The 25,332-nt window shown below is 43.1% G+C and overlaps 2 protein-coding genes across 2 annotated transcripts in view; both read right to left on the bottom strand.

Moving 5' to 3' along the window:
- LOC134566013 (uncharacterized) overlaps nucleotides 1–25,332 on the bottom strand; it is a 610,813-nt gene that overhangs the window by 460,260 nt on the left and 125,221 nt on the right. The gene's annotated exons all lie outside the window — the stretch shown is intronic.
- SIGLEC1 (sialic acid binding Ig like lectin 1) overlaps nucleotides 12,134–25,332 on the bottom strand; it is a 51,223-nt gene continuing 38,024 nt past the window's right edge. Inside the window, exons 16-22 of the mRNA XM_063457552.1 lie at nucleotides 23,816–24,070; nucleotides 23,097–23,393; nucleotides 17,940–18,194; nucleotides 15,535–15,837; nucleotides 14,726–14,822; nucleotides 12,678–12,737; nucleotides 12,134–12,519 (exon numbers count right to left, since the gene is read on the bottom strand). Of these exons, the coding sequence (XP_063313622.1) occupies nucleotides 12,489–12,519; nucleotides 12,678–12,737; nucleotides 14,726–14,822; nucleotides 15,535–15,837; nucleotides 17,940–18,194; nucleotides 23,097–23,393; nucleotides 23,816–24,070 (1,298 nt within the window). The 3' untranslated portion in view covers nucleotides 12,134–12,488. The remainder of the gene's footprint in view (nucleotides 12,520–12,677; nucleotides 12,738–14,725; nucleotides 14,823–15,534; nucleotides 15,838–17,939; nucleotides 18,195–23,096; nucleotides 23,394–23,815; nucleotides 24,071–25,332) is intronic.

The raw sequence follows: 25,332 nt of genomic DNA, 5'->3' as shown, positions 1-25,332 counted from the left end.
GTTAACATTGGGTATTTCTAAACTCAGGACAACATTTAGAAACTATTTAGCATGAGTGTTTTTTGGTGGTTTCCTAACAGATTTTGGGGGTAGAGATGTCCCGAACAGTTCGCCGGGAACTGTTCACCGGCGAACATAGCTTGTTCGCGGTCGCCGCGATGTTCGGTCCGCCCCCTATTCGTCATTGAGTAAACTTTGACCCTGTACCTCACAGTTAGCAGACACATTCCAGCCAATCAGCAGCAGACCCTCCCTCCCAGACCCTCCCACCTCCATGACGAATGGGGGCGGACCGAACATTGCATATGTTCGCCTGCTGCGGTGACCGCGAACAAGCTATGTTCGCCGGCGAACAGTTCCCAGCGAACTGTTCGGGACATCTCTATTTGGGGGTCAAAGTTAGAAAAGGTGTGTTGTTTTTAATGTTTTCATCATATTTTATAATTTATTTTACAGTAAATTATATAATATGATGAAAATAATGGTATCTTTAGAAAGACCATTTAATGGCAAGAAAAACGGTATATAATATGTGTGGGTAGAGTAAATGAGTAAGAGGAAAATTACAGCTAAACACAAACACCACAGAAATTTAAAAACAGCCCTGGTCCTTAACGGAAAGAAAATTGAAAAATGGGGGAGGGCTGAAAGTCGTGATGGGGAGAGTAACACAAAATAGGAAGGGGAGCCACCTTTAATGATTCTAAGGATAAGGATAAGTTGTCAGGACACATATTCACGAAGGAAACAAACCTGCTCAGGTCAATATCTGTATTATTTTTCGTGATGTGTCAATATGGCACTTGGAGTTATGGAATTTGGACAACCTGCAAATCCACCAAAATTTGGTGGAACTGCAATTCATTTTAAAATGAATGAATAAGTTGAAAAGAATAAGAATAGAGAAATGATTCTCTCTATATTTAAACTTTTTTCCAAAAATATTAAACCTAAGCCTTTCCATATGTAAAGTAGCTGGTGTTTGCATTGCCACAAACTGAAAACTATTTTTGCACAAACTGAAAACAAAATAGGAAGGGGAGCCCTACCTCGAATGATTCTAAGGATAAACGGATTGCGCAAAAAGGTAAGGGAGAGACAGGAATATACTGCTGGGTTGGATAAATATAAAAAGGTCCCAGAAAACAAAGTTACTCAATAGTTCTGAACCTAAACATAGCACTATCCCTATAAGTATACAAAAACAGGTATGTCCAGAGATAAAAAGTACTATAGTAAAGTGGAGGAGCCAAGTCCCAAGGCAACCACCATAAGAAAAACTCAGAAGAGTCTGACCCTGTATTACCTCGGCACTAATGCCTACCTGAACCACCCTTCCTTCCTAGTATAAAAAGAAACAATGAAACTTAACTAAACTAGTGCACATTAATGCTACCACGTGAAGTTGGGTGAAAATATCAGCCCCTATCCATTGATCTAGTCTCCTTCACTCCAAAACTGAAAAACGGTCGGGTCACTAAGGGGTTAGAGGCTGACTAAAATAAACCCAAAGAAAATGTATTATTATATATTACCCTTTTAGAAGAAATGACATTTTTCTTGCTTTCCTAAGTAACATGGGTGACACTTTGTGGCTTGACCAAACAGTGCATTTCAATGTAACCACGCTTTAACTCTGAAAATGTGTGGTTGTCTGGTGACATCTAGTGGTATTTGTCAAATTGTTGGCACTAAATAAATATTTATTTTTTAGTTGTTTTGCTGACATCTAGTGGATCAATTAATAACTGCAAATACATTTTGCTTTGCAAAACAGAGGTAGAGATTTCTATGCAACTTGACAGTTCAATGCCATTGGGTGCTTTGAGACTCTAGACTCTTAAGCAAAGACCTGATTAGGAACAGCTCATTCATTATCAGGAACTAATCAACCCATGCTGATTAATTCTTCTCCTTACCAAGCCAGAACAAGCCGCTAGGAATCCCCCTAATTAGAATCAGTACTATTGATTTAAGGAAAAATATAAACTGTTTGATATATGATAACATTCCATCATTTAAGGGCTACATAAAATAGGTATATGGCAAAGCATTATATAGGAATCAAAGAAACCAAAGAAACTTGACTACCAAGTTTAATGAACACTAAATATATTATCCATAGAAATCCATAGGGCATAAACAAAAGAAAAGCATTTAATTAGCTGCACAGTCTAATTAAATGCTTAATTAACTTAACTTAATTAGCTACATGGTCTAAACCCTGAACATTTCTCACCTTAGCTGAGTCCATGCCAAAAAGCATATGATGCACACACTTATTTAAAAGCACAGACAGAGTGCACTTAGAATCCTTGATACCGTTATCTGAAGGTTTTCTATATATCTTAGTTCTGGTATGTATATTATGGTAGCAAAGAGTTTGGAACCTGGTATAGATTCAAGGAATTGTACATCACCGGTCCATCATTACACATGACAAGCACATCATAAGAGCCAGAAAGCTTGGAAACCCTTTGTCACTTTCAATCTGTACATAGATAGTACTCTCATATTTTATGTTAATAGGGAATAATCAATGTAGCAAAGTAATAAATAAGCGCCACCAGAGCCATTTCATGGATAAGAAGACCTTCTGTGGACAAGAGCCATTTCTTGGATGGGAGGGCCTTCTGTGTACACAAGCCATTTCCTGGATAGGTGGGCCTTCTGTGGACACAAGCAATTTCCTTGAGAGTTGGGCCTTCTGTGGACTATAGCCATTTCCTGGATAGGTGGGCCTTCTGTGGACAAGAGCAATTTCCTTGAGAGTTGGGCCTTCTGTGGACTATAGCCATTTCCTGGATTGGTGGGCCGTCTGTGGACAAGAGCCATTTCCAGAATAGGATAGACTTCTGTGGACAAGAGCCATTTCATGGGAGTTAAAAGACAACTGCAAGTCTGGAGAGTGAGCAACACTAATATTGTATATCTTTATTTGGATAGAGTTATATCCTGTGGTGCTTGGCTACAGGGATTTGTTGATTTTATATGAAGTTGTAGCACAAATAATCCAAAGTGGCTGGAATGCTCACATATGGGTATGGAGTGGAGAGAGGTGGCTTAAGTGAGATTAATTGACGTTTAAAAAAAAGCAATGAATGAGCGGAAGATGACTGAGGTAGGCACAGAGTCAGCTGGTAGGTTCTGCAATGGCACATTTAAATTGAAAGCTCATTGAATTTCTTGGAGAAACTGAAATGAGCAAAGCAAGAAATTATATGGATAGTGAGCTGGAGAGAGGATCATTGGGCGATGAGTATAACAGATTGGCCATTAAGGGAGTTTGAATCATTAATAATTGGCATAAATGCACTGTAACTGGCACAGATTAAGCTAAATGGGGACATAGATTGAATTTATTAACATAGATTGATTAAAACAGGCACATAGGGAATTAAACAGCCATAAAATAGGCTGGATGGACTCATTGACATTTGGATTGTGTTGACATTTAGGGGCAGAAACTGGCAGAGGATGTCCTAAATGGCAAAAATGGGCAACCGGGAGGTGTCTACAAAGGTAGACAAAAGGGTTGCGATGGGGAGATGGATTTGAAAAAGGGAGGGAGGCAAAATCAATCAGGGCTTGGGATGTAGAATCATTAGATATCTCAAAACATAGTAAAATGCAAACCAATTATGTCAAATGCATGATGCATTGCCAGCATATTATCATAATTACAATTATTTTTATTTCCATTTTTCACCAGTCCGTCATAGACATATTGGAGAGAGTTTAGCAGTTACGTGGTATCCATTATCTTGCAATATCAGAATGCATTTGGAATATTAGCTTGCGAGCAGATGTGTAACTTTTATCACATGCAGTAGATTTGACAACAATAGATAAGTGAAAGTGATCAGATACCATGTTTATGAATATATGATAGCTTCTTACAAATTCCACAAGAATGCAAACATAGTGTCCACATCAGCAAGTACAGTTAGGTGGTTGACACCGGCCATCTATGGCCTAAATGTTACCAGGGTGAATGGAGAGTGCAGCCATGGTAGATTTACTTGTTTCAATGCTGGGTATAGACCAGTTCTGGAAGGTAAGTGGAGCTTTAAGGACTATATTCATATTCCACTGCTACATGATGCAAAATGCAAGTTATCCTGTGTATATATTAAGTTGGAAGGGAACTTGTATGATGTTCTTGATTGGAAACCGCTTCAGTTAGGTCACACAATATGGCAGGGCACATATTCACGAAGGAAACGAACCTGTTCAGGTCAATATCTGTATTATTTTTTGTGATATGTCAACATGGCACTTGGAGTTATGGAATGTGGACAACCTGCAAATCAACCAAAATTTGGAGGAACTGCAACTCATTTTAAACTGAATGAATAAGTTGAAAAGAATAAGAATAGATAAATTATTCTCTCTATATTTAAACTTTTTTTCAGAAAATATTAAACCTAAGCCTTTCCATATGTAAAGTAGATGATGTTTGTATTGCCACAAACTGAAAACATGATGTAACCTATGTTTCACAAGTAGACCAGCAGATCTGGCATGTTTACATAATGGAGTTTCTCATGGCATTCCTCACATTTCCACAAAACCTGGATCCTTTTCTTTTTACTAACCAAAACCAATGTCTGCTCCTTCCCAACTGCAGTTGTTTCTTCTACCCTCTCTCGTCTTTTTTGAACCGCTATTCCTTTATTTCTTTGACTGCTCAAGCCCTCTTCTTTCATCCTCTCATCATTGATTTTAGGGCATTGGTTGAAGCTGTTATAATATTGTATAATATCTTATAATTAAGTAGCCAACCATAAATCTAAATATGTTTCACAATTTGCACAAATGTTTCTTCGGGAGACACAGTGAATTAAGACTTATACTTTCATTACATTGGAATAATTAAATCCTATGTGGTCCTACAAAGAAAGGAAAAATGGCAGAATACAGGCTCAAATAGTCAAGTTGGAGAGTTGTGCAGTTTGGTTTTCAGTTAGCTACAATTTACTGTTTAATGAATAAACCCCTAAAATCCCTGAGGTATGCATTGTGCCCAAAATGTAAAAAGAAAAAGGAACAAATTCACAGTATAACAGTGTAAAAAATAAAGACATACACTGTATAAAATACATACAATTTAAAATTAATTATAGATATTATATTTCTAGTACATTTAACAGCATTTGCAGATAATGTAAACCTATATATTTTGTATTAAAATTAAATCTTAGTATACTATAATTTATAAATGCTTTTATGCAAACAAAATGCTGTTTCTTCATGTAGCATACATCTAATTTGGCAAACACAAATCACCCCTTCTCATAGCCTTGTTCAGCATGGTAAATGGTCATTTATGATGTGTGAGTATCATATAGCTGATAATCATATTGTTTGATTTTTAACATTTCTACATAGTTTTAAAGGATAACCACTATATTTTTGTTTGTGACAGTTGTCTTTGCAGAAATTCTAGTATACGAGATTGAAGTGTTTGCCAGTGTGAAAAAGCCATTAGAGTATTTTTGAAATATCATGCTCCGTGTTTAAACAGGTACACACCTGAACCCCACTGCAGTGCAAGCAGTGGCGTACACACAACCCATGGGGCCCCGGTGCGAAAACTGATCCGTGGGCCCCCCCCCGCGCGCGCGCTTATTCTGCGCGGGCTGGGGCCGCAACACATGGCGGCGGGCACCTGGTCGCAGGGCTGCGACCCCTGCGACCACGTTATGTACGCCAGTGCATGCATAAACACATACACTTAAAGGACCACTACAGACACCCAGATCACATCAGCTCAATGAAGTGGTCTGGGTGCCAGGTCTCTCTAGTTTTAACCCTGCAGCTGAAAACATAGCAGTTTCAGAGAAACTGCTATGTTTCACTGAGGGTTAATCCAGCCTCTAAAGGCTGTCTCATTGACAGCCGCTAGAGGATTTTCTGCGTTTCTCACTGTGAAAATCACAGCGAGAAGACGCTGAATGTCCATAGGAAAGCATTGAGTAATGCTTTCCTATGGGCGGTTTGAATGCGCGCGTGGCTCTTGCCACGCATGCGCATTCGGAGCTGAGAGGCGGATCGGGGCGGAGAGATCCCCAGCGCCAAGGGAGTCCGGCGCTGGAGAAAGGTAAGTGCTTAAGACACACACGCACACATTAACTGACAAACACACACTCAGTGACAAACATACATACACACTCACTAACAGACACACACTCTAACACTAACACGCACACTCCAACACACACTCTAATACTAACACACACACACACTCTAACACACTCACACACACACACTCACACACTAACACACACTCACTAACATACACTCACACACACACTAACACACACTCACTAACATACACTCTCACAACACACACACTAACATACACTCACACACTAACACACACTCACACTAACACACTCACACTAACATACACTCACACTAACATACACTCACACTAACATACACTCACACTAACGAACATACACTAACACACTCACACACTAACACACACTCACTAACACACACTCACTAACACACACTCACTAACATACACTCACTAACATACACTCACTAACATACACTCACACACACACTAACTAACATACACTAACATACACTCACTAACATACACTCACACACACACTAACTAACATACACTAACATACACTCACTAACATACACTCACTAACATACACTCACACACACACTAACTAACATACACTAACATACACTCACTAACATACACTCACTAACATACACTCACTAACATACACTCACACTAACATACACTCACACTAACATACACTCACACTAACATACACTCACACTAACATACACTCACACACACTCACACTCACACTAACACACACTCACTAACATACACTCTCACACACACACGTTTTTTTTTGTTTTTTTTTCTATTTAATCCCCCCAGCCTCCTTACCTGTGGGAGAGCTGAGGGGATTCCCTGGGGTCCAGTGGTGTCACCCGGCGGGCAGGCAGGCTGGCGGGCGCGCGCAGGAGCACTCTCCCCTGAGTGCTCCCTCTTCAGCTCCCTCGCGCGCCGCGTACTGATGCCGGAGCCGGAAGATGACATCATCTTCCGGCTCCGGTTTCAGTGCGGTGCGCGAGGGAGCTGAAGAGGGAGCACTCAGGGGAGAGTGCTCCCTCGCGCGCCCGCCAGCCTGACTGCCCGCCGGGTGTAAGCAGGGCCAGCCTCGGGGGGCCCGGAGGTGGCCGGCTCCTGGGCCCCCCAGGAGAAGAGGCTGGCCCAGTGAGTACATACCTGGGTCGCAGGGCGGCCGGGCCCCCTGGTGGGCCGGGCCCGGTCGCAGCCGCGACCCCTGCGACCCCGGTATGTACGCCACTGAGTGCAAGTTATATCATGCTTAAGACTAAGTACCATGTCACACAAAACGCGTTAAGCTGTCTCCTTAGGATATGATTTTGGGTGTGTTTTTTGCATGTCCTTGAATTTGTTCATTTTTTAAACTATTTCAATAAGCGTTATGTTTTATTTCATCATGGACTGTGTGACGGACCGCCTGGCACCCCGACTAGGTACCTCCGTCAAGCTCGCTTCCTAGCTCTTCACTGGGAAAAAGGAGTGCTTCAGCTGCTAGCTGCTGCAGCTTGGCGAAGGGTCTCTGCATTGCTTCCCACCCTGGAACAGTAATTAAGCTCTCCTGCAGAGAGTATAGCTGATACATCCAAACACTAGCCCAGACTGCGTGAAGTGTGAAAAGGAACTGCTTTATAATGTCCAAGTTGTCTGCTTATATACACAGCCCCCAGCAAGGGGGTCTCCACACAATACAATGCAAGCCCCTCCCAAAGATCTCTGTGCCTGGGAGATAACTGAGCTTAATAACAGAGAGGCAAACACAAAAATATAAAACAAAAAAATACCCCAAAACATCATAAAAATATACAATAACCCCGCAAATAATACATCCCCAAATAGCCCATTTCTAAACACCCAAGTTCTCCAAATAACACTCAGATCCATGCAGTGTAGTGGAAACATCACTGTGTTAAAGTGCTGATTGTCACTCAGGTAGCGTTTGTTCCCCTTAGTCTCAGGCACCTTCCCTCCAAAAAATGCTCTCCTGGCGGGTTGTAAGGTGGTTTAAAACCCTGGACCAAGTTGTCCGGGAACCGCACGGTCACCTCATGCCGAAAACAGTTCCATAACGTTTGCTGAGGTGACCGGGGACCTGCTAAGTCCTCATGCCGAAATTAGTTCCATAGTGGTTGCAGCTAAGTACCGCTGAGGGCCATTTGTGGGTTTGGTTCATGCAACGGCCACCAGGGAGCTAGCATTCGGTTCCATTCGAATGAATGGAAAGTGCTGAACCAGGGGAACCCAGGGAAAGCTGCTAATGGTGGTTGGCAGAGGCGGCTCTCTAATTAGGCGGTTTAGGCGGCCGCCTAAGGCCTCGCGCTGGCTGGGGCCTCGCGGCCGCCTAAACCGCCTGTGGGCAGAGTGTGTCAGGTCCTCGGTCAGTGACCGAGGACCTGACACCAGGAGGGGGCCCGGCGGCTTGCCCGGTATGCCGCCGGGTGCGAGGCCCCTCCTGGCTGCCCGGCCAGCCACCGCAGACACTGGTCTGCAGCTCCGCAGTGAGCAGAGCTGCAGACCATGTGTCTCGCGAGAACCGGCCAATCAGAGCGTTGCCGCGGGTTACCACGGCAACGCTCTGATTCACTCGCGAGATTACATGGTCTGCAGCTCAGCGGAGCTGCAGACCGGAAGCAGTGGCCACCGGACCACCAGGGAGCCCACTGGACCACCAGGGAAATTAAGGTAGGTTCAGCCTCACCCTGCCCCCAGCCTCACTACCCCCACACCACCCTCAGCCTCAGCCCCACTACCCCCCACACAACCCTCAGCCTCACCCCCCCACCTCCCTCAGCCTCACTACCCCCCACACCCCCCTCAGCCTCACCCCCCACCACCCTCAGCCCCACTACCCCCACACCACCCTCAGCCTCACCCCCCTCAGCCCCACTACCCCCACACCACCCTCAGCCTCACCCCCACCTCCCTCAGCCTCACTACCCCCCACAGCCTCACTACGCCCCCCACTACCCTCAGCCTCAATACCCCTCACACCACCCTCAGCCTCACTACCCCCACACCACCCTCAGCCTCACTACCCCAACCACCCTCAGCCTCACTACCCCAACCACCCTCAGCCTCACCCCCACTACCCTCAGCCTCACTACCCCCCACACCACCCTCAGCCTCACCCCCACCTCCCTCAGCCTCACTACCCCCCACACCCCCCTCAGCCTCACCCCCCACCACCCTCAGCCCCACTACCCCCCACACCACCCTCAGCCTCACCCCCCACCACCCTCAGCCCCACTACCCCCACACCACCCTCAGCCTCACCCCCACCTCCCTCAGCCTCACTACCCCCCACAGCCTCACTACGCCCCCCACTACCCTCAGCCTCACTACCCCCCACAACACCCTCAGCCTCACTACCCCCCACAACACCCTCAGCCTCACTACCCCCCACAACACCCTCAGCCTCACTACCCCCCACACCACCCTCAGCATCACCACCCCCCACACCACCCTCAGCATCACCACCCCCCACACCACCCTCAGCATCACCACCCCCCACACCACCCTCAGCATCACCACCCTCAGCCTCACCATCCCCCAACCACCCTCAGCCTCACCACCCTCAGTCTCAATACCCCCACCACCCTCAGCCTCACTACCCCCCACCACCCTCAGCCTCACTACCCCCCCACCACCCTCAGCCCCACTACCCCCCCCACCACCCTCAGCCCCACTACCCCCCCCCACCACCATCAGCCCCACACCACCCTCAGCATCACAACCCCCAATCACCCTCAGCCTCACTACCCCCCACACCACCCTCAGCATCACCACCCCCCACCACCCTCAGCCTCACCACCCCCCACCCTTAGCCTCACCCCACCACCACCCTCAACATCACCCTCAACATCACCTCTGCCTCACCACCACCCTCAGCCTCACCGCCCCCCCACCCTCAACATCACCCCCTCAGCCTCACCACCCCCCTCAGCCTCACCACCCCACCACCCTCAGCATCACCCCCACCACTCTCAGCACCACCCCCAGCATCACCCCCACCACCCTCAGCATCACCCTCAACATCACCCCCACCACCCTCAGCCTCACCACCCTCCTCAGCCTCACCCCCACCACCCTCATCCTCACCACCACCCCCACCACACCACCCCACCACCCTCAGCCTCACCACCACCCCCAGCATCACCCTCAACATCACCCCCCCACCACCCTCAACATCACCCCCCCACCACCCTCAACATCACCCCCACCACCCTCAACATCACCCCCACCACCCTCAGCCTCACCACCCTCAGCCTCACCCTCACCACCACCCCACCACCCTCAGCCTCACCACCCTCAGCCTCACCATACCCCACCACCCTCAGCCTCACCACCCTCAGCCTCAATACCCCCCACCACCCTCAGCCTCAATACCCCCCACCACCCTCAGCCTCACTACCCCCCACCACCCTCACTACCCCCCACACCACCCTCAGCATCACCACCCCCCACACCACCCTCAGCCTCACCACCCCCACACCACCCTCAGCATCACCACCCCCCACCCTTAGCCTCACCCCACCACCACCCTCAACATCACCCCCACCACCCTCAACATCACCCCCACCACCCTCTGCCTCACCACCACCCTCAGCCTCACCGCCCCCCCACCCTCAACATCACCCCCACCCCCTCAGCCTCACCACCCCCCTCAGCCTCACCACCCCCCTCAGCCTCACCACCCCACCACCCTCAGCATCACCCCCACCACTCTCAGCACCACCCCCAGCATCACCCCCACCACCCTCAGCACCACCCCCAGCATCACCCCCACCACCCTCAGCCTCACCACCCCCAGCATCACCCCCACCACCCTCAGCCTCACCACCCTCATCCTCACCACCACCCCCACCACCCTCAGCCTCACCACCCCACCACCCTCACCACCCCACCACCCTCAGCCTCACCACCCCACCACCCTCTGCCTCACCATCCCCCACCACCCTCAGCCTCACCACCCCCACCACCCTCAGCATCTACCCCCCTCAGCATCTACCCCCCTCAGCATCTACCCCCCCTCACCATCTACCCCCCCTCACCATCTACCCCCCTCACCATCTACCCCCCTCACCATCTACCCCCCCTCACCATCTACCCCCCCTCACCATCTACCCCCCCTCACCATCTACCCCCCCTCACCATCTACCCCCCCCTCACCATCTACCCCCCCTCACCATCTACCCCCCCTCACCATCAACTCCCCCTCCTTCTCACATTACCCCCCCTTCTCACATTACCATCACCCCTCTCACATCACCCCCCACACCATCACCTCCCTGTCACCCTCACCCGCCTCTCCTTCTCACCATCACCCCCCCATACACACAACACACTTCAAGCAGCTACCCCATACACATAGGGTCTCAGACAAAAACATACATTCACACACAAGGATACTCTGTCAGACACTCTCAGGCACATACACTGACACTTTTTTGTTAGTGGGGCCTCATGTTTGAGTTTCGCCTAAGGCCTCATAAAGTCTAGAGCCGCCTCTGGTGGTTGGGCAGGGTAACTCCCGAACAGGATCTCAGTCCTGGACCATAGTCGGTGGGCTGGAAGCCTACTTCCACACTCCAAGAGTTTGTGGCAAACGTCCGAGGAAAAGAGCGTTTATCACAGACTGCATCTGCTGTCTGCATGATTTTGGGTGTTAGCCAGTTTCTCCCTTGTGATTCTGCTGAATTAGTTCATACTGGGATTGACTATCCCTAGTTTGGATGCTAAAATATTACGTGCATCGTGATATATTGACATTGTGGCTTTTTGTAGCGAGTCTGGGTGGATTATGGGAATTATTTATGGACTCTTTTTTTGTGTAAGTTTATGACTAACCTTTAGTGTATTTCACCATGGGAAAAGCTACAAATGTTTATACTAGAAAGGATAGAAAGACTAATTGCCACAAACATATATGTTTTAGTTCCTCTTTAAATAAATCACAAATTATTATAAAAAAAAAAAAAAAAAGAAGGAAGGAAGGAAGGAAGGAAAATAGACCATGGCGGGTTTTATTAAAGAAAATAAATAAATATGAAAACATAAACAACAAAGCTGTCTGAAAATCTTTAAAAAATATTTTCACAGGTGAATTCAGGATAATTGTAGATTGGGTTGACTAAATGTCCAGAAAGCACAAGACTTCTGTTTTGACAGTCAACATAAATTTTCCCAGCATTGACGTACACTGCACAAAGTAAAGAAGGTGTGAAATAAAAAGTCCAATTTCAACCACTGTATCTGAGTATAAAGAATCATTGTGTCCAGTGGAAGTCCAGTACACAGTTAGATGAGTTCTAGGTCAAACCCTATACTTTGTATGGTCACAGCAGATATCATTGGCTTGAATTGTCCTGCAGAAACCACATGCTCAGGAAGAGATTTCAGAAAAAAATGGGATTCTAGAAAAGAAAAAATGTATTAAATAATTTTAAAAGACAGAATGCATTTGTTAATTAAGAGCTTTAGAATACTATACCGTTTCTTTATTTGTCCGGTTTGGCCAATTGGCCAGGTATAGTTTGTGAGAGAGAGACCTATTAGCCATATTGATAAATACCTCTGGTTATTGCTCATCTCTATAGAATCGTTCATCTGATGCCGATACTTCTTTTTAGTGCTGGAAAATATTTAAAATGATTATCTATAAAGAATCAAATGCTTCCAGTAAGCTATGATAAACATCGAGCTTATAAAACACTAGAGACTGAGAGTGTCTACTCACTTAACTGAGAATTGTAAGGCCTTAAAGGACCACTATAGGCACCCAGACCACTTCAGCTTTATTAAGTGGTCTGGGTGCCAGGTCCATCTAGGGTTAACCCTGCCTGCTGTAAACATAACAGTTTCAGAGAAACTGCTATGTTTACAAATGGGTTAAACCAGCCTCTTCAGCCCGGCGGGAGGGGGGCCATGAGGGCACCCTCAGGGCACTATAGAGCCAGGAAAACGAGTTTGTTTTCCTGGCACTATAGTGGTCCTTTAATAAGGGGATGCAGGTTTTAGGACAAAATTGTTTAATTGTAGAACGTACCTAGTTTGGCTATTTTGGCATACAATCAAATAAAAATAAGCAAGGCTTAGTGGGGAAAAGCTATAGGCTCTATACCTGTGGGGTATCCCCTATACCCACACCTTACAAATGACCAAATCCAAACATACAAAAGTAGAGCTTGAAAGAATATATACTTGACTCTGTTATTTGACACAAATTCAGTAAAACAAAAAAAGAGGAAGCAAAATAGTGCAGATAAACCTTATAAATAAGTAGACGTATGAGATATATGTAAGATACACTCACAAAAGTAAAGCCACCGTAACACCTGGCTCTAGCGTGATGCGCCTGAGGATCCTTAGGGAAATCCACACTGCTGTTCAGTGAATCTAGAGGATGTAACCGGTCTATGTCCTTTTGCTCAAGAAGTAGATGATTCCACCAAGGATCAGTAACAAAAAATTATAGTAGAGATAAAACGTAAAAAAACATGTCATAACATATATGAAATCCAGCCCTTATTTATCCCTTTAAGGACACAATTTATGGAATAAAAGGGAGTCATGACGGAATATTTCCGTCATGTGTCCTTAAGGGGTTAATTATAAGGACTGGATTTATTTTATGTTATTACATATGCAACGGATCCTTGGTGGAATCATCTAGGTTTTCAGCAAAGGATATAGACAGCTTATATCCTCCAGATTCACTGTAGAGGGGTACAGATCTTCACACCAGAGCCATGTGTTACTATGACTCTACTTTTGTGAGTGTATCTTCAGAAGTCCTACCTATATCTCATACATCTACTTATTTATAAGGTTTATCTGAACTATTCTGCGTCCTCTTTGTTTTTTTACAGAATTTGTGTCAAATAACAGAGGGAAGCATATATTCTTTTAAGCTCCACCTATTGTATGTTTGGTTTTGGTATCTTGGCAAACAGGCTGTCAGTACTTTTTTGTAAAAAAAGACATGGAGTTTTTCTACAAAGACATTCAAGTTCCCTCTTTATGTAGATATACATTTGGTTGTGTGGTGTCTGTAAGAATTATATATATATATATATATATATATATATATATATATATATATATATATATATATATATATATGTACATACATTTTATCAAAATAAATAAATGTATTCTGGACTTAAACTCCATTATTCTTGAATTACTTTGAAATTATTTTTTACAGTCTATTACAAAAACATCACAAATACGTTATATAGATGCTGTCTATGCATGGTGAAATACATATTGTATATTACTTTCCTGTCTTCCATTCTTTAACCCCTTAAGGACCAAACTTCTGGAATAAAATTGAATCATGACATGTCACACATGTCATGTGTCCTTAAGGGGTTAAATGATAACCAAGTTTGAAATGTTTACAAGATAAAAAAAATACGCCTTACAATATTGTTTCTACAAATAAAGTTTTTTTTTTTATATATATAATAAATAATACTGTTTACAGCTTATCATTGTTGACAGTGATGTCTGTCTATACAATATATTGTAATTTTTTTAAAATGGCAGAAAAGACCCAAATGGGACCAACCAAATTAAAATGAAGCGTCAGGCTCTAAGGAATACCTGTGCACTTACCTGATCCAGCACAGAACAACAGCAACGGAACACACCATGATAGCAATGCATATTAAAGCACCCCAGGCAAGAATCTTGTACACAAATAATTCTTCATCTGCAAAAAATAAAAAATACATAGGAGAGTTATCACAAAGAAATAATAATGTTCATTTTATGCATATTTAATTGTGGGAACTCAAGGCTAAGTAACTTTAATATGAAATATAATGTCACCTTAATACAATTACACATATTTTGCCAAAATTCTAGAATTTGTTTATCTTTCAGATCTTACGCCTGTAATTTTTGGAGTGGTCTGTCGACCTTTAAAATGCCCAAAGCTCATACCTCGAGACTGCCGGTTCTCTCACCCTGTATGATATCATTCACCGGGTAGGTCCCATTTATTTACAGACCTAACCATCGGTTCCAGCACACTTTAACTGACATTGCCTTAAGTAGGTTGAATCAAGTAAGGCGTTTTTGTCCCCAATCACAACTGAATGTAATGTTATAGTTAAAGAACGGGTCAACAATCTCCTATTTAATTTACTGTCCCAAAAAAAAACTGCTTAAAGACTGTTAAAAAAATGTACATCAAAGACATCCGTGATTAAAAATCAATCCATCACTGCCTAGTGATTTCCCTTCGATTATCAAATGTAAATATGTCCCTATAGAATTTCCGTAGTCCAAAGTTGGAAATGTATTAAATACCTTAAAAAAAATCTGTAAAATATATTTAAAATACATTCAGATATTTCTTAACATAAACTACATCTACAGCTGTGGATATGACGTAAGCAGACATACAGTAAGCTACTTACCTATTATAGTAAATATAATTGATGACGCAACTCTCCCAAGTGTATTGCTGGCAATGCAGATATAGGTCCCAGAATCCTCTGCTGCAATATCTCGTATCTCCAGCTTCAGATAGTTATAAGAGGAAGAGGACCACAATTTCTCACCTTGGTCAGCTTGTGTTAATGCTGTGCTGGCCAAGAGCATGCCCGTTTTGTACAAGCTAATGATAGAAGGGGGTACACTGTTGACATTGCACGTGATGATACCTTGCGCTTTCTCATGCATTTCCAAAAATGAAGTTGTCACAATGTCCCTGGGGCTGTCTGCAAAACAATGTCCCCACAGTCATCATCGAGTATATGCCAAATTCCATAGTCATATGATAAACTTAACACGTGTCGATTTGTATGTGTAGCAGATGGTGTCAGGGCTGTCCTAAAAGACTGTACTATTATTGCAATTCGTGTGTTATTTTTATTCCTATGGTTAAAATGTATGTGAAATTCATATAATAGTTCGGTAGTTTCCATCCGTACTCCATACGAATGTAAACTACCGAATCCATAGACCACCTCAGAGAGAAGTGTGTACCTTATTAATCATTTACACTTCTCTAACCGCAGGTTAATTGGTACTTTTGTGCAGTATCTGGGTGGCCGCTGTTCGGGAATCTCAGCGGTGTTTGGTCGTGGAGTGTCTGGAACTCAAATCGGACACTCGATTACCCGAACACCGCTGAGACCTCCATAGCTCCGTAACTCACGAACGGGAATGCTAATCAGTCTCCCATTTGGTAGTTTCAAAGTACCGAACAAGGGGATTCATACGAATCCAGGATTAATCATGGATGGCAATGTTTAATGTGTATTTTACCTCCCGAACGAAGACCGACCGCAAAACCTATGGAACTCTTTACGGATACCACATCGTGTGCGGTCGGTCAAATTATACCCTCCACCTAACTGCCGAACCCCTGGACCGATCTGGGTGATTTTTGGATATGTCAGTCACCCAGATCAGGGCTACCAGAGTGTAACCCCAGAATTATTGTAACTACTTGTTTTAGGGTACATCCAGAACTGGGGGGAATTTACAGTATGTATAATGGGATTAAGTGTCATACTGAGGGGAGGAGATGTGTGGGAAGTAACGGTTATATTATTGGTTACTGTCCTAATTAATGTGAATTCCTCCCTTGCATGGGAGAATGCTTTATAAGGAGACTGTGTGGATTAAAAGTCAGTTCTGTTCCTGATGCTGTGTGTCGTCCAGTTATTGGGATTGCTCTTGGGATATTATTGGATTATTTTGCCTGCTGAAATTACTACTCTATGGTTCGATAATACATGCTCCTGAGCCTCACTGGGATCTATAGTGGAGTTAACCTGTGAAATATCAGGCCTCCGCTACAGTATGAAACAATGTATATTAGGGGACTGAAGGTAAAAGATGATTGAGAACCCAAAATTATGTTTATTATTGGCTTATTTGTAACTATAATCTACAGAAAATGTAAGATTAAAAACTAAAATATAATGGAGAATGAGAGAAGGTATTAATGAGATAATATATCAACAGAATAGCACAGGTTCAGTCAGTAAAAATAACTTTGATGTAGATTTTAGGTTTTCATTGTGATTAATTATTTGCTACAATATTTTTAGGACTCTCTTCTCTTCTTAAAGGGACACACAATACTGAATGTAACACTGTATATATATATATATATATATATATATATATATATATATATATATTAAAATAATGTAAGAGCTAGATCACTTTGACACCTAAGTCAGGAAGAGGCTCCACCAAATGTACAGTCAGCCCCTAGATTTAGTTTCAGTCGTCAGGAGAGTGGAACTGTTAAATAAGCTGAGATACTATCAGTTACTATCAGTTTATACATAGGCTGGTTCACAGTTTTGTGAAATGGGGTGTGTAGTAATCTCAGAACTGCCGGCAGCACATGCAAGTGGCAACACTTCAACTTAAAACTGAGCCGGATAAAGAGGAGAGATATGGTAACGTGAGATATGTGATGGTGAATACCAGGCAGTTAAGGAAAATGTCAATATTCGTCTTTGATATCAGTGATCTTATAGCTGTGTGATTTTTATAAGCCCTGAATAAATGGAGCATCGTATTATGTTTATTCACTAAAAAGTGAATTATTAGGAATTTTTAAAAAATTCGTAAAGTCAACTGGGTTTCCAGTTCTGACAAATCACACTTTACTGAATAACCTTGCATCTACCATAACCTATGTCCTATGCAATGGGCATTGGTTTTTAGTTTTCTTGAAGTGTCCCTTTACAAGCTGAATATATCAATAAAATCAGAGCTGAAATATTAAGGTGACGTCATTGTACCTCTGTGTAAAGCAAAACACGTCTAATACAAAGCAAAGACAATCTCTCCTTACATAGTACAGTTAGTCCGACCAGTGCGGAGCTGCTGGTTCCTCTCCAATGTTTGGCTAGACAGTGGTAAGAGCCCACATCGGAGGCAGACACATTGGGAAGTACCAAGGAAGCATCTGCTCTCTCTGTCAGCCAATTATTATTCTTGTACCAGGTATACGTTACGTCTTCCTGCAAGCTCCTGGGAACATGACACGTGAGAGTCACTGAGTCTCCTTCATTTAGTTCTGCAGATGGAAATAACTCAATTTTCGCAGCTGGAAATAAAAAATATTTATGATGATTAGAAGTATAAAATATCTAAATGCAAAAATAAATGTCACTATCTAAAATATGTGTCATGCTACATCAGTGTTCTAAGTAGATACTCCAACTCCACAAACACTGTTGGTCTCATTGACTTAAATTTCATTATTTACTTTACACTAATAGTCTCCATCTACTCCTTTCAAACTCTGATCAAAACAAGTGTTTGCTGATCAGATGAGAAGGAACAATTCCATGCAGGAGAATGAATACTAATGCAGTGTTTTATAAAAAGTCACAACATTATGTATGGTAGAGCTTAGAGTTGTTAGAATGATCTATAACTGCACACTGTGTGCAACGGACCATCTACCAATGAAGACAGGCCCCGCAAGAGGGAGCTAACAGCACTGCCTGCCTGTGGGAGTAGTTTGAAGCTCTATGGTCTCATTGGACAATATCAGTGAATCTATACACTGAACAATTATTTAAATGGGGAGAATTGTAAAAGAAAGCTCATGGTAGGACAGTGGGAAAGCAAATGATGCAGTAAACAGGAGAGGCTATGTTAAAATACTGTACAATCATACAAAAAACTGTGGAAAGTAATTCTAATAGAGAAGGGAAATATTAAAAAATAAATTAAAAAAACTGATGCAAAAACAAAAGTTGCTAAATAAAGCCTCAAAGAAAAACAGTAAAAGGGAACTGACACTTCTATTTTTACTTATCCCTACATTTAAAAATATGTATGTAGAAATGGAGAACCACAACAAACAATTCGGGACACTGTTAAAATGTTTTACTGGGGGCGGGGCCTGGCCGCGGAGCGAGGAAGACGCACATCATTGCAGCTCCCGCAAAACGCAGCAAAAAGCGGACAAAACACGCCAAAAACGGCAACTAATCGGGCCCTAACAGCCACCCAGAGTGAGGGGACATTGGGACACACACGAAGATACTTAAAAAGCGACCCCAACTACCAACATGAAGGTGAGGCCTACCAAGACGGCGGGCATGGGAGAGACGGCCGCTCTCCCACTGCCACGACCGACCAAGCTCCATGCTCTGAGCCCCTATCCCCCCCCCTTTGGACCGGTGGGGGTCATCCCGGTCTACCCCCACACATTACCCTTGCAAGGTGGTAGAACGGAGGCCGTCACGACAAGCTCTGACCTTGCCGCCACAAAGCTTCCCAAAATGGCGGACACTGCCCAAGCAGCCTGCTCACAACCTGCCTGGCTGGACACAGAACGCCGACTACATGCAATATTCGCCGCCTTCTGGCAGCGGTTGGAGGCCCTCTCGCAACCCCAGGGGATCACAGCCCCGACAGCTATCAGGCCGACCACCTCACCACGAGGTATTCAGCAGCACGGCACAAAAACTCCCCTAAAACCTATATCCACGAAAGCTGAGATCCGCCAGGGTGCCCTCCCGAGATTACACCCGCGCAAACCGGGGCCAGGGTCCCAACAGAAGCCGAAACAGAAACTCCCACGGCACCCTCGTCGGCGAATCAAGCCCCAGGAGGGCAAGACGAGCCCAGCTGGACGGGAAACCCGAAGAGGTGCAAGATCCGAGAAGGAGACCGCACGACGGCACAGACGGAGCAGCCCCAGCCCAACACCGGGGAAGTCGATGCAACATTCAGCCAAGGTGGCTTTACACCCGCAGGCAAACACACCTCCGCGAAGCAAACGGGCCCTGAGCTTCCGCACACAGGAGAGAAGGCAAGTTCTTCTGCGACAAACAACACTGAAAGAAAGCACTCACCCCCAGCAGGGCGTCGGTTGAACTGACAGTGAATGAGACATACCGTCAGAGACATACCGTCAGGCACAGTGTCCACTGCCACTTGGAATGGACTATCATATGTACTGTGTTTTATTTGACGAATACATCCTCTCTATACCTGTTGACAACACCTTTTTGGGTTAACTAATGCAGGGGATCACAGGGGGTCTCAATCGAAGCTCACAAGGTTATGTTTCTTCTTACTGCTACCTTTAGTAACCATCTTGTCAGTCTAGTCAACCTGTTTATACAGCTACTAGCCAGCTTATGACGTATAGAATACACGTTTACTTACAATATAATTGTTACTGTGCAAGCAGATGTAAAGTCCACTAAGCTAGAACTGAACGCAGAAGCATGAATCCAGACAGCCTAAGCTAATTTACTATTAAGCGTGTTTAGTCAGTTTAGCCTAAATGTTGTTTTGTTTGTTGTTTTTTTTTTTTCTCACCTTGCTTCCCTCTCCTAACAAACATGCTCTGCTCACTTAACAGTTACATGATCCTCGCTCGCAGTGATATTTATGTTCAGGTGAATGTATATAGCTTGCCTTAATCACTTGTGAACCATAATACCTGACATATGTACTGCTTTTCGCTACCTGTTACCATTTATTACCTATACACTTAAAAAAAAATTTTTTTTTGCATTTCTCAACTGCCATAATTGTACTGCGTTGTATTACCGAGCTTATCACTGCTATTGTGGCAAAATAAGTTGTTATGTTCACTCATGCATCCAAAAATAAAGAATTAAAAAAAAAAAAAAAAAATGTTTTACTATTTGTGTTTTTCACCCTTTGGTGATATATTTGTTGGCTATGTATGTAGAAATCCATACTTCTTTAGTTTGCTACCAGACATCTCCATGTTATCTCCCTGTCAATCATTGGAGGAGGAATTGAGGATATTGTTCTCGTTGGAACGTACAGTTTAGGTTATAAGTTTGTAAAAATGTGTATTGTCTCTAAGATATGTTGTATCTTTTTCCTTGTAATAATTGAACCCTGTGGACAACACTGTAGAATGCGTTGGTGCCTTATGACTAAAGTGTACTAATAATTAACTGTCCTTTGCACCTGCCAGTAAGTACTGAGAGAGCATACAGAGAAAGGAGAAATAAAACAATGTTTATATTTCTTTTTCAAATTTGTAATGTCTGTCCTGGCTTTGCCCGGACTGAAAGTGATTTTAATGCCATTTGTTAACATGTTTTTTTTTTAGAAATTTGAAAGAATACAGAATATGACATTATTAGTGATAAAGTTCCATTACATTTTGCAGCGCTGTACAATTGGTAGACTAACAAACAAGTAGGTCCTGGGGAGATAGCGCAGCTAAGCGGACAAGGGCACATGTAGGAGTGTGGGGATAGATGCATGGGATTGGTTGGGAAAGAGTCTGTGGGTGGGATTATGTTCTGTGTAAGTTAGTGTGGGGGAGGACTTACCTCAGTGCCACTTTGGGATTCGGTCCAGCAAACAGCTTCCCTCCCGCCCACCCTATTGGTATATTTAGTCACAGCTAGCCGGGGGTATGTCCTTGCCAATTGAGTTTGAGGGGTTATGTTTAAGTATATGGAATAAGATGAACATGTTTTTAAGGTCTCAAACCTCCCCTGCTTCAAACGGTTAACATTAGGTTGTCTGAGGTCTCGTGCCCATCGAGCGTGGATAAGGTCGGCTGATGGCGGGCATTGGAAAGATATGATTTTTATGACGAGGGGGGAGGTGAGAGGAAGTAGTGATTAGGAACCACTGTATGTTTATTGGCAAGGACGGTTGGGTCACTGTATAACACTATGGGTGGAGTTATATATGTATATATGTTAATTTATGCTTATTTATGTCTAACGTTTTGGTTACAGAAAAAGAAGAGATTTAATAAATAAAGTTATGGATGTGTTATGCAGTAATTTAGTTTGTGATAATAAATGCTGTGGCCTGTTTCATCCATACTAAGTGGTCTGTCGTTATTGGGGGGTTGAATGGGGTTAGTTTTTGTTCTAGGCTGCATCGCGATTCCCCACTACGTACATACAAGCTGCAACAAGACAAATTGGACACGCAGGAACAGAAGGTGCCGAGAACCATGTTCCAACAAGCTTATAATCTAAAGGGAATGGGGTAAAATTACACAAGAGGCGAGGGTAAAGACATAGTAACACAGTTAACACAATTTCTCTTTAAAAGATATACTGATCAGTCACAACATTAAAACCACCTGCCTCATATCATATAGGTTCCCCTTGTGCTGCCAAAACAGTTCTGATCCATCGAGCCATGGACTCCACAAGATCTCTGAACATGTCCAGTGGTATCTGGCACCAGGACATTAGCAGCAGATCCCTTAACTCCTGCAAGTGTGAGGAGTGGCCTCCATGGATTGGATTTGTTGTTCCAGCACACCCCACAGATGGTCAGTTGGATTAAAATCTGGGGAATTTGGATCCCAAGGCAATACCTTAAACTTTATGTCATGTTCCTCAAACCATTCCTAAACATATTTTGCAATGTGTCAGGGTGCATTATCCTGCTGAAAGAGGCCATTGCAAACAGGGAACACAAGATTTAGGAGGAAACAGGTAAATAATGAGATGGGTGAATGGAATTAGTGGGGCAAATAAGAAGTAACAGGAAGATCTGGATCTTCATGTGGACAAAGTAAGAGATAATTAAAATAAATATGTTATTTTTAAACATGCAGCTAGTTTCACCAGAAATACTACATTGCACTAGAACAAAATAAATTTACACATTTCATATAAAAATGTATTTACTAGTTTTATTTTGTTCTCTGTTCATTGTCCAATTCAATAATTATAATAACCCTGTATAGACTGTATATAGAGATGCATTGTGTTGTTATGTGTGAAAATCGGGTTACGCTATTTTCTTGACACATTTTCCCAATAAAAACTGTCTTGAAAAAAAAAACAACTCTACCTTCTCCCTTTGATTTTCACAAGGGTTACCCCATATTTCACACCTCTAGTATTCAATGGGTTAACACAGCATGCTCCATTTGTACAGATAAAATGACAGTGCAGTTGAATTTCATTAGAAAAAATCCTCAATCTATCCAATTTTTAAGATCATTGATTGGTAGTATACTTACTTTGTACAGAGAAGTGTATGGAGCTGTTTGTACTGCCCAATGAATTAGAAGCCTGACACACATACAGTCCTTGATTCTCCTCGGTCATCTCATATATTTCCAGCTTCAATGAGTTGTGAGAAATTGATAGTTTGATACGGTCGCTTGAATTGTGGGGTGTTGAGGAAGAGATCAACTGTCCCCCTCGGAGCAGTGATATAGATGAAGGTGGGTCACTGTCTACAGTACACACTATCACTCCCTGGCGTCTTTCTTGGGTCTCGAAGAATGAGATCAAGGAGAGGTTTTGTGGGGGATCTGTAATAATATGTATAAAATAACCATTTACCTGATCATACAGATCTCTAACACAATGCAAAACTAATAGCCAGTGTTAAATTATGGCCTCAAGTAGTTTAAAAAAACATGTTATATTAATACAAACAGGAAACTTACAACATTGTTTTGATAAGCCATAAAGTGGGCATCAAATACTAGTAACTAGAAATGGGTTAACATATCTGCCAGAAAAATAAATTAAAATATAAAAGCAGTTATTGCCCACATCTTCAATTGTTGCTAAAGAGGAAACATGGAAATGGGATAAGGTAGGAGAGTGGGGTAGGGTTTAAAAATATTTATTATGTTTTGCTCTGCTTAGTGGCAGATTTGGGTAATATTTATTTGCCATTTGCAGATTATCTGTAAATGAATGAAAGTGTTGTAATGTGTTTACTTACAAAGCACCCGTAAGATGGTAGGTGGAGAGTCCAGGAAGCCCTCAGTGGTACGAGCTGTGCAGGAGAAAGACCCAGTGTCACTGGTGCTGACTGGATTAAACACAAGAGAACCCACAGATCCATCCTGAAACCACCTGCTGTTCTTGTACCATGTGTAACTTGTCACTGTTTGCACGCTGTCCACAACTTCACATGTCAAAGTGACCAAGTGGCCTTCATTCATCTCAGCGGATGGATGCATCAAAACACGGGCACCTACAGAGCATATCATTATATGTGACTACAATGAATTAACATATATATTTTAAATACAGCATAAAATGAGATTGAGAATCTGCCCCAGCTTTGGTGAATGGAGTTGCTCTAAAACCTGTATTTAATAGACAGTGTGTGTTAAAGGCATTAAGCAAGACATCTTTTAACAAGACACAATCAACAACAAAACATGCATAATTATTCATTAACAACAACAACAATTACTTCTCAATATTAATATTTTATTTCTAAAACATATAAAATAAAGAATCTAATGGAACTGCAGCCAGAAATAAAGAATACAATATGCAATGTGAAGATTTCACTGACAAGCTGTGATGGCTCGTCCATAGGGACACTTGGGGCAACTCCCCACCAGTTTTTATGTGAGGAATGCATTTATTTGCAGTAGTTTAGAAACACTAAGATTATTTTTCTGTAGAGGAGGTGGTAAGCTTAAAAAGTAAAAAAAAAAAAAAAAAAATTATGTGTAATTCAGTTATGCAGGCCCCCTACCCCTCATTGGTAGCTGTTTGGAGAGACTTTCTTGAGAATATCTAGGCATGTCAGAAAATGGGACAGGTTTGAAATCTGACCTGTTTCTGCAGGTTTTGCACATGCCTAGTGTCCTTTAGGACAGAATTTCAAGTGTTTCCATTGAGTGCCATTTGAGGCAGCAGAGCCAGCTGCTCATGAGGGGAGGCATGCTTTTGACCTCTCTATTCAGGTAGCACCAGTGGTTGGAGGTACAGTGCCTTCCAGAGCAAGAAGCAAGAAGCCATCTTGGAAGCAACAGAAGGAGAGCACATCAGCAGCAGCTCCTGGCCCATGCCAAAAGTGTATAATATTATCTTTTTCTCTCCCCGAATAGCCCCAGTGACTGCCTGAGGGATGATAACGCAAAGGAATTTACTCCAATTTCTAATTAATCTTCCTGCAGTTTAACAGAGTTTAACTCAGTGAAATGAGGCTGGACATCCTCTCGCTTTGCACTAGATTATCCAGTGTGTTTAGAATCCCTATAAGAAAACATTGCTTCAGTACAGACAATAAGATTATGGCAATGAGCAAAACAGAGAAAGAAAGAGACAGAAACTAATTCATGGATTAAAATCTACACTATTATGTGCTTGTTGTTTAAATATATATATATATGGAATGAGGCAAAAATGTGATTCATTAAACTAATTTGCCTATGCCCACCCAGAATCCTTTGTGGTAGTAACATCACTGCAGATTTGTGATTTCTGTGGGAAAAGCAA

Source organism: Pelobates fuscus, chromosome 6 (assembly GCF_036172605.1).
Source record: "Pelobates fuscus isolate aPelFus1 chromosome 6, aPelFus1.pri, whole genome shotgun sequence".
In the NCBI taxonomy this organism is placed as follows: domain Eukaryota; kingdom Metazoa; phylum Chordata; class Amphibia; order Anura; family Pelobatidae; genus Pelobates; species Pelobates fuscus.
Note: the sequence above shows the minus strand (reverse complement) of the source record. Positions and strands in the feature narration are given on the sequence as shown.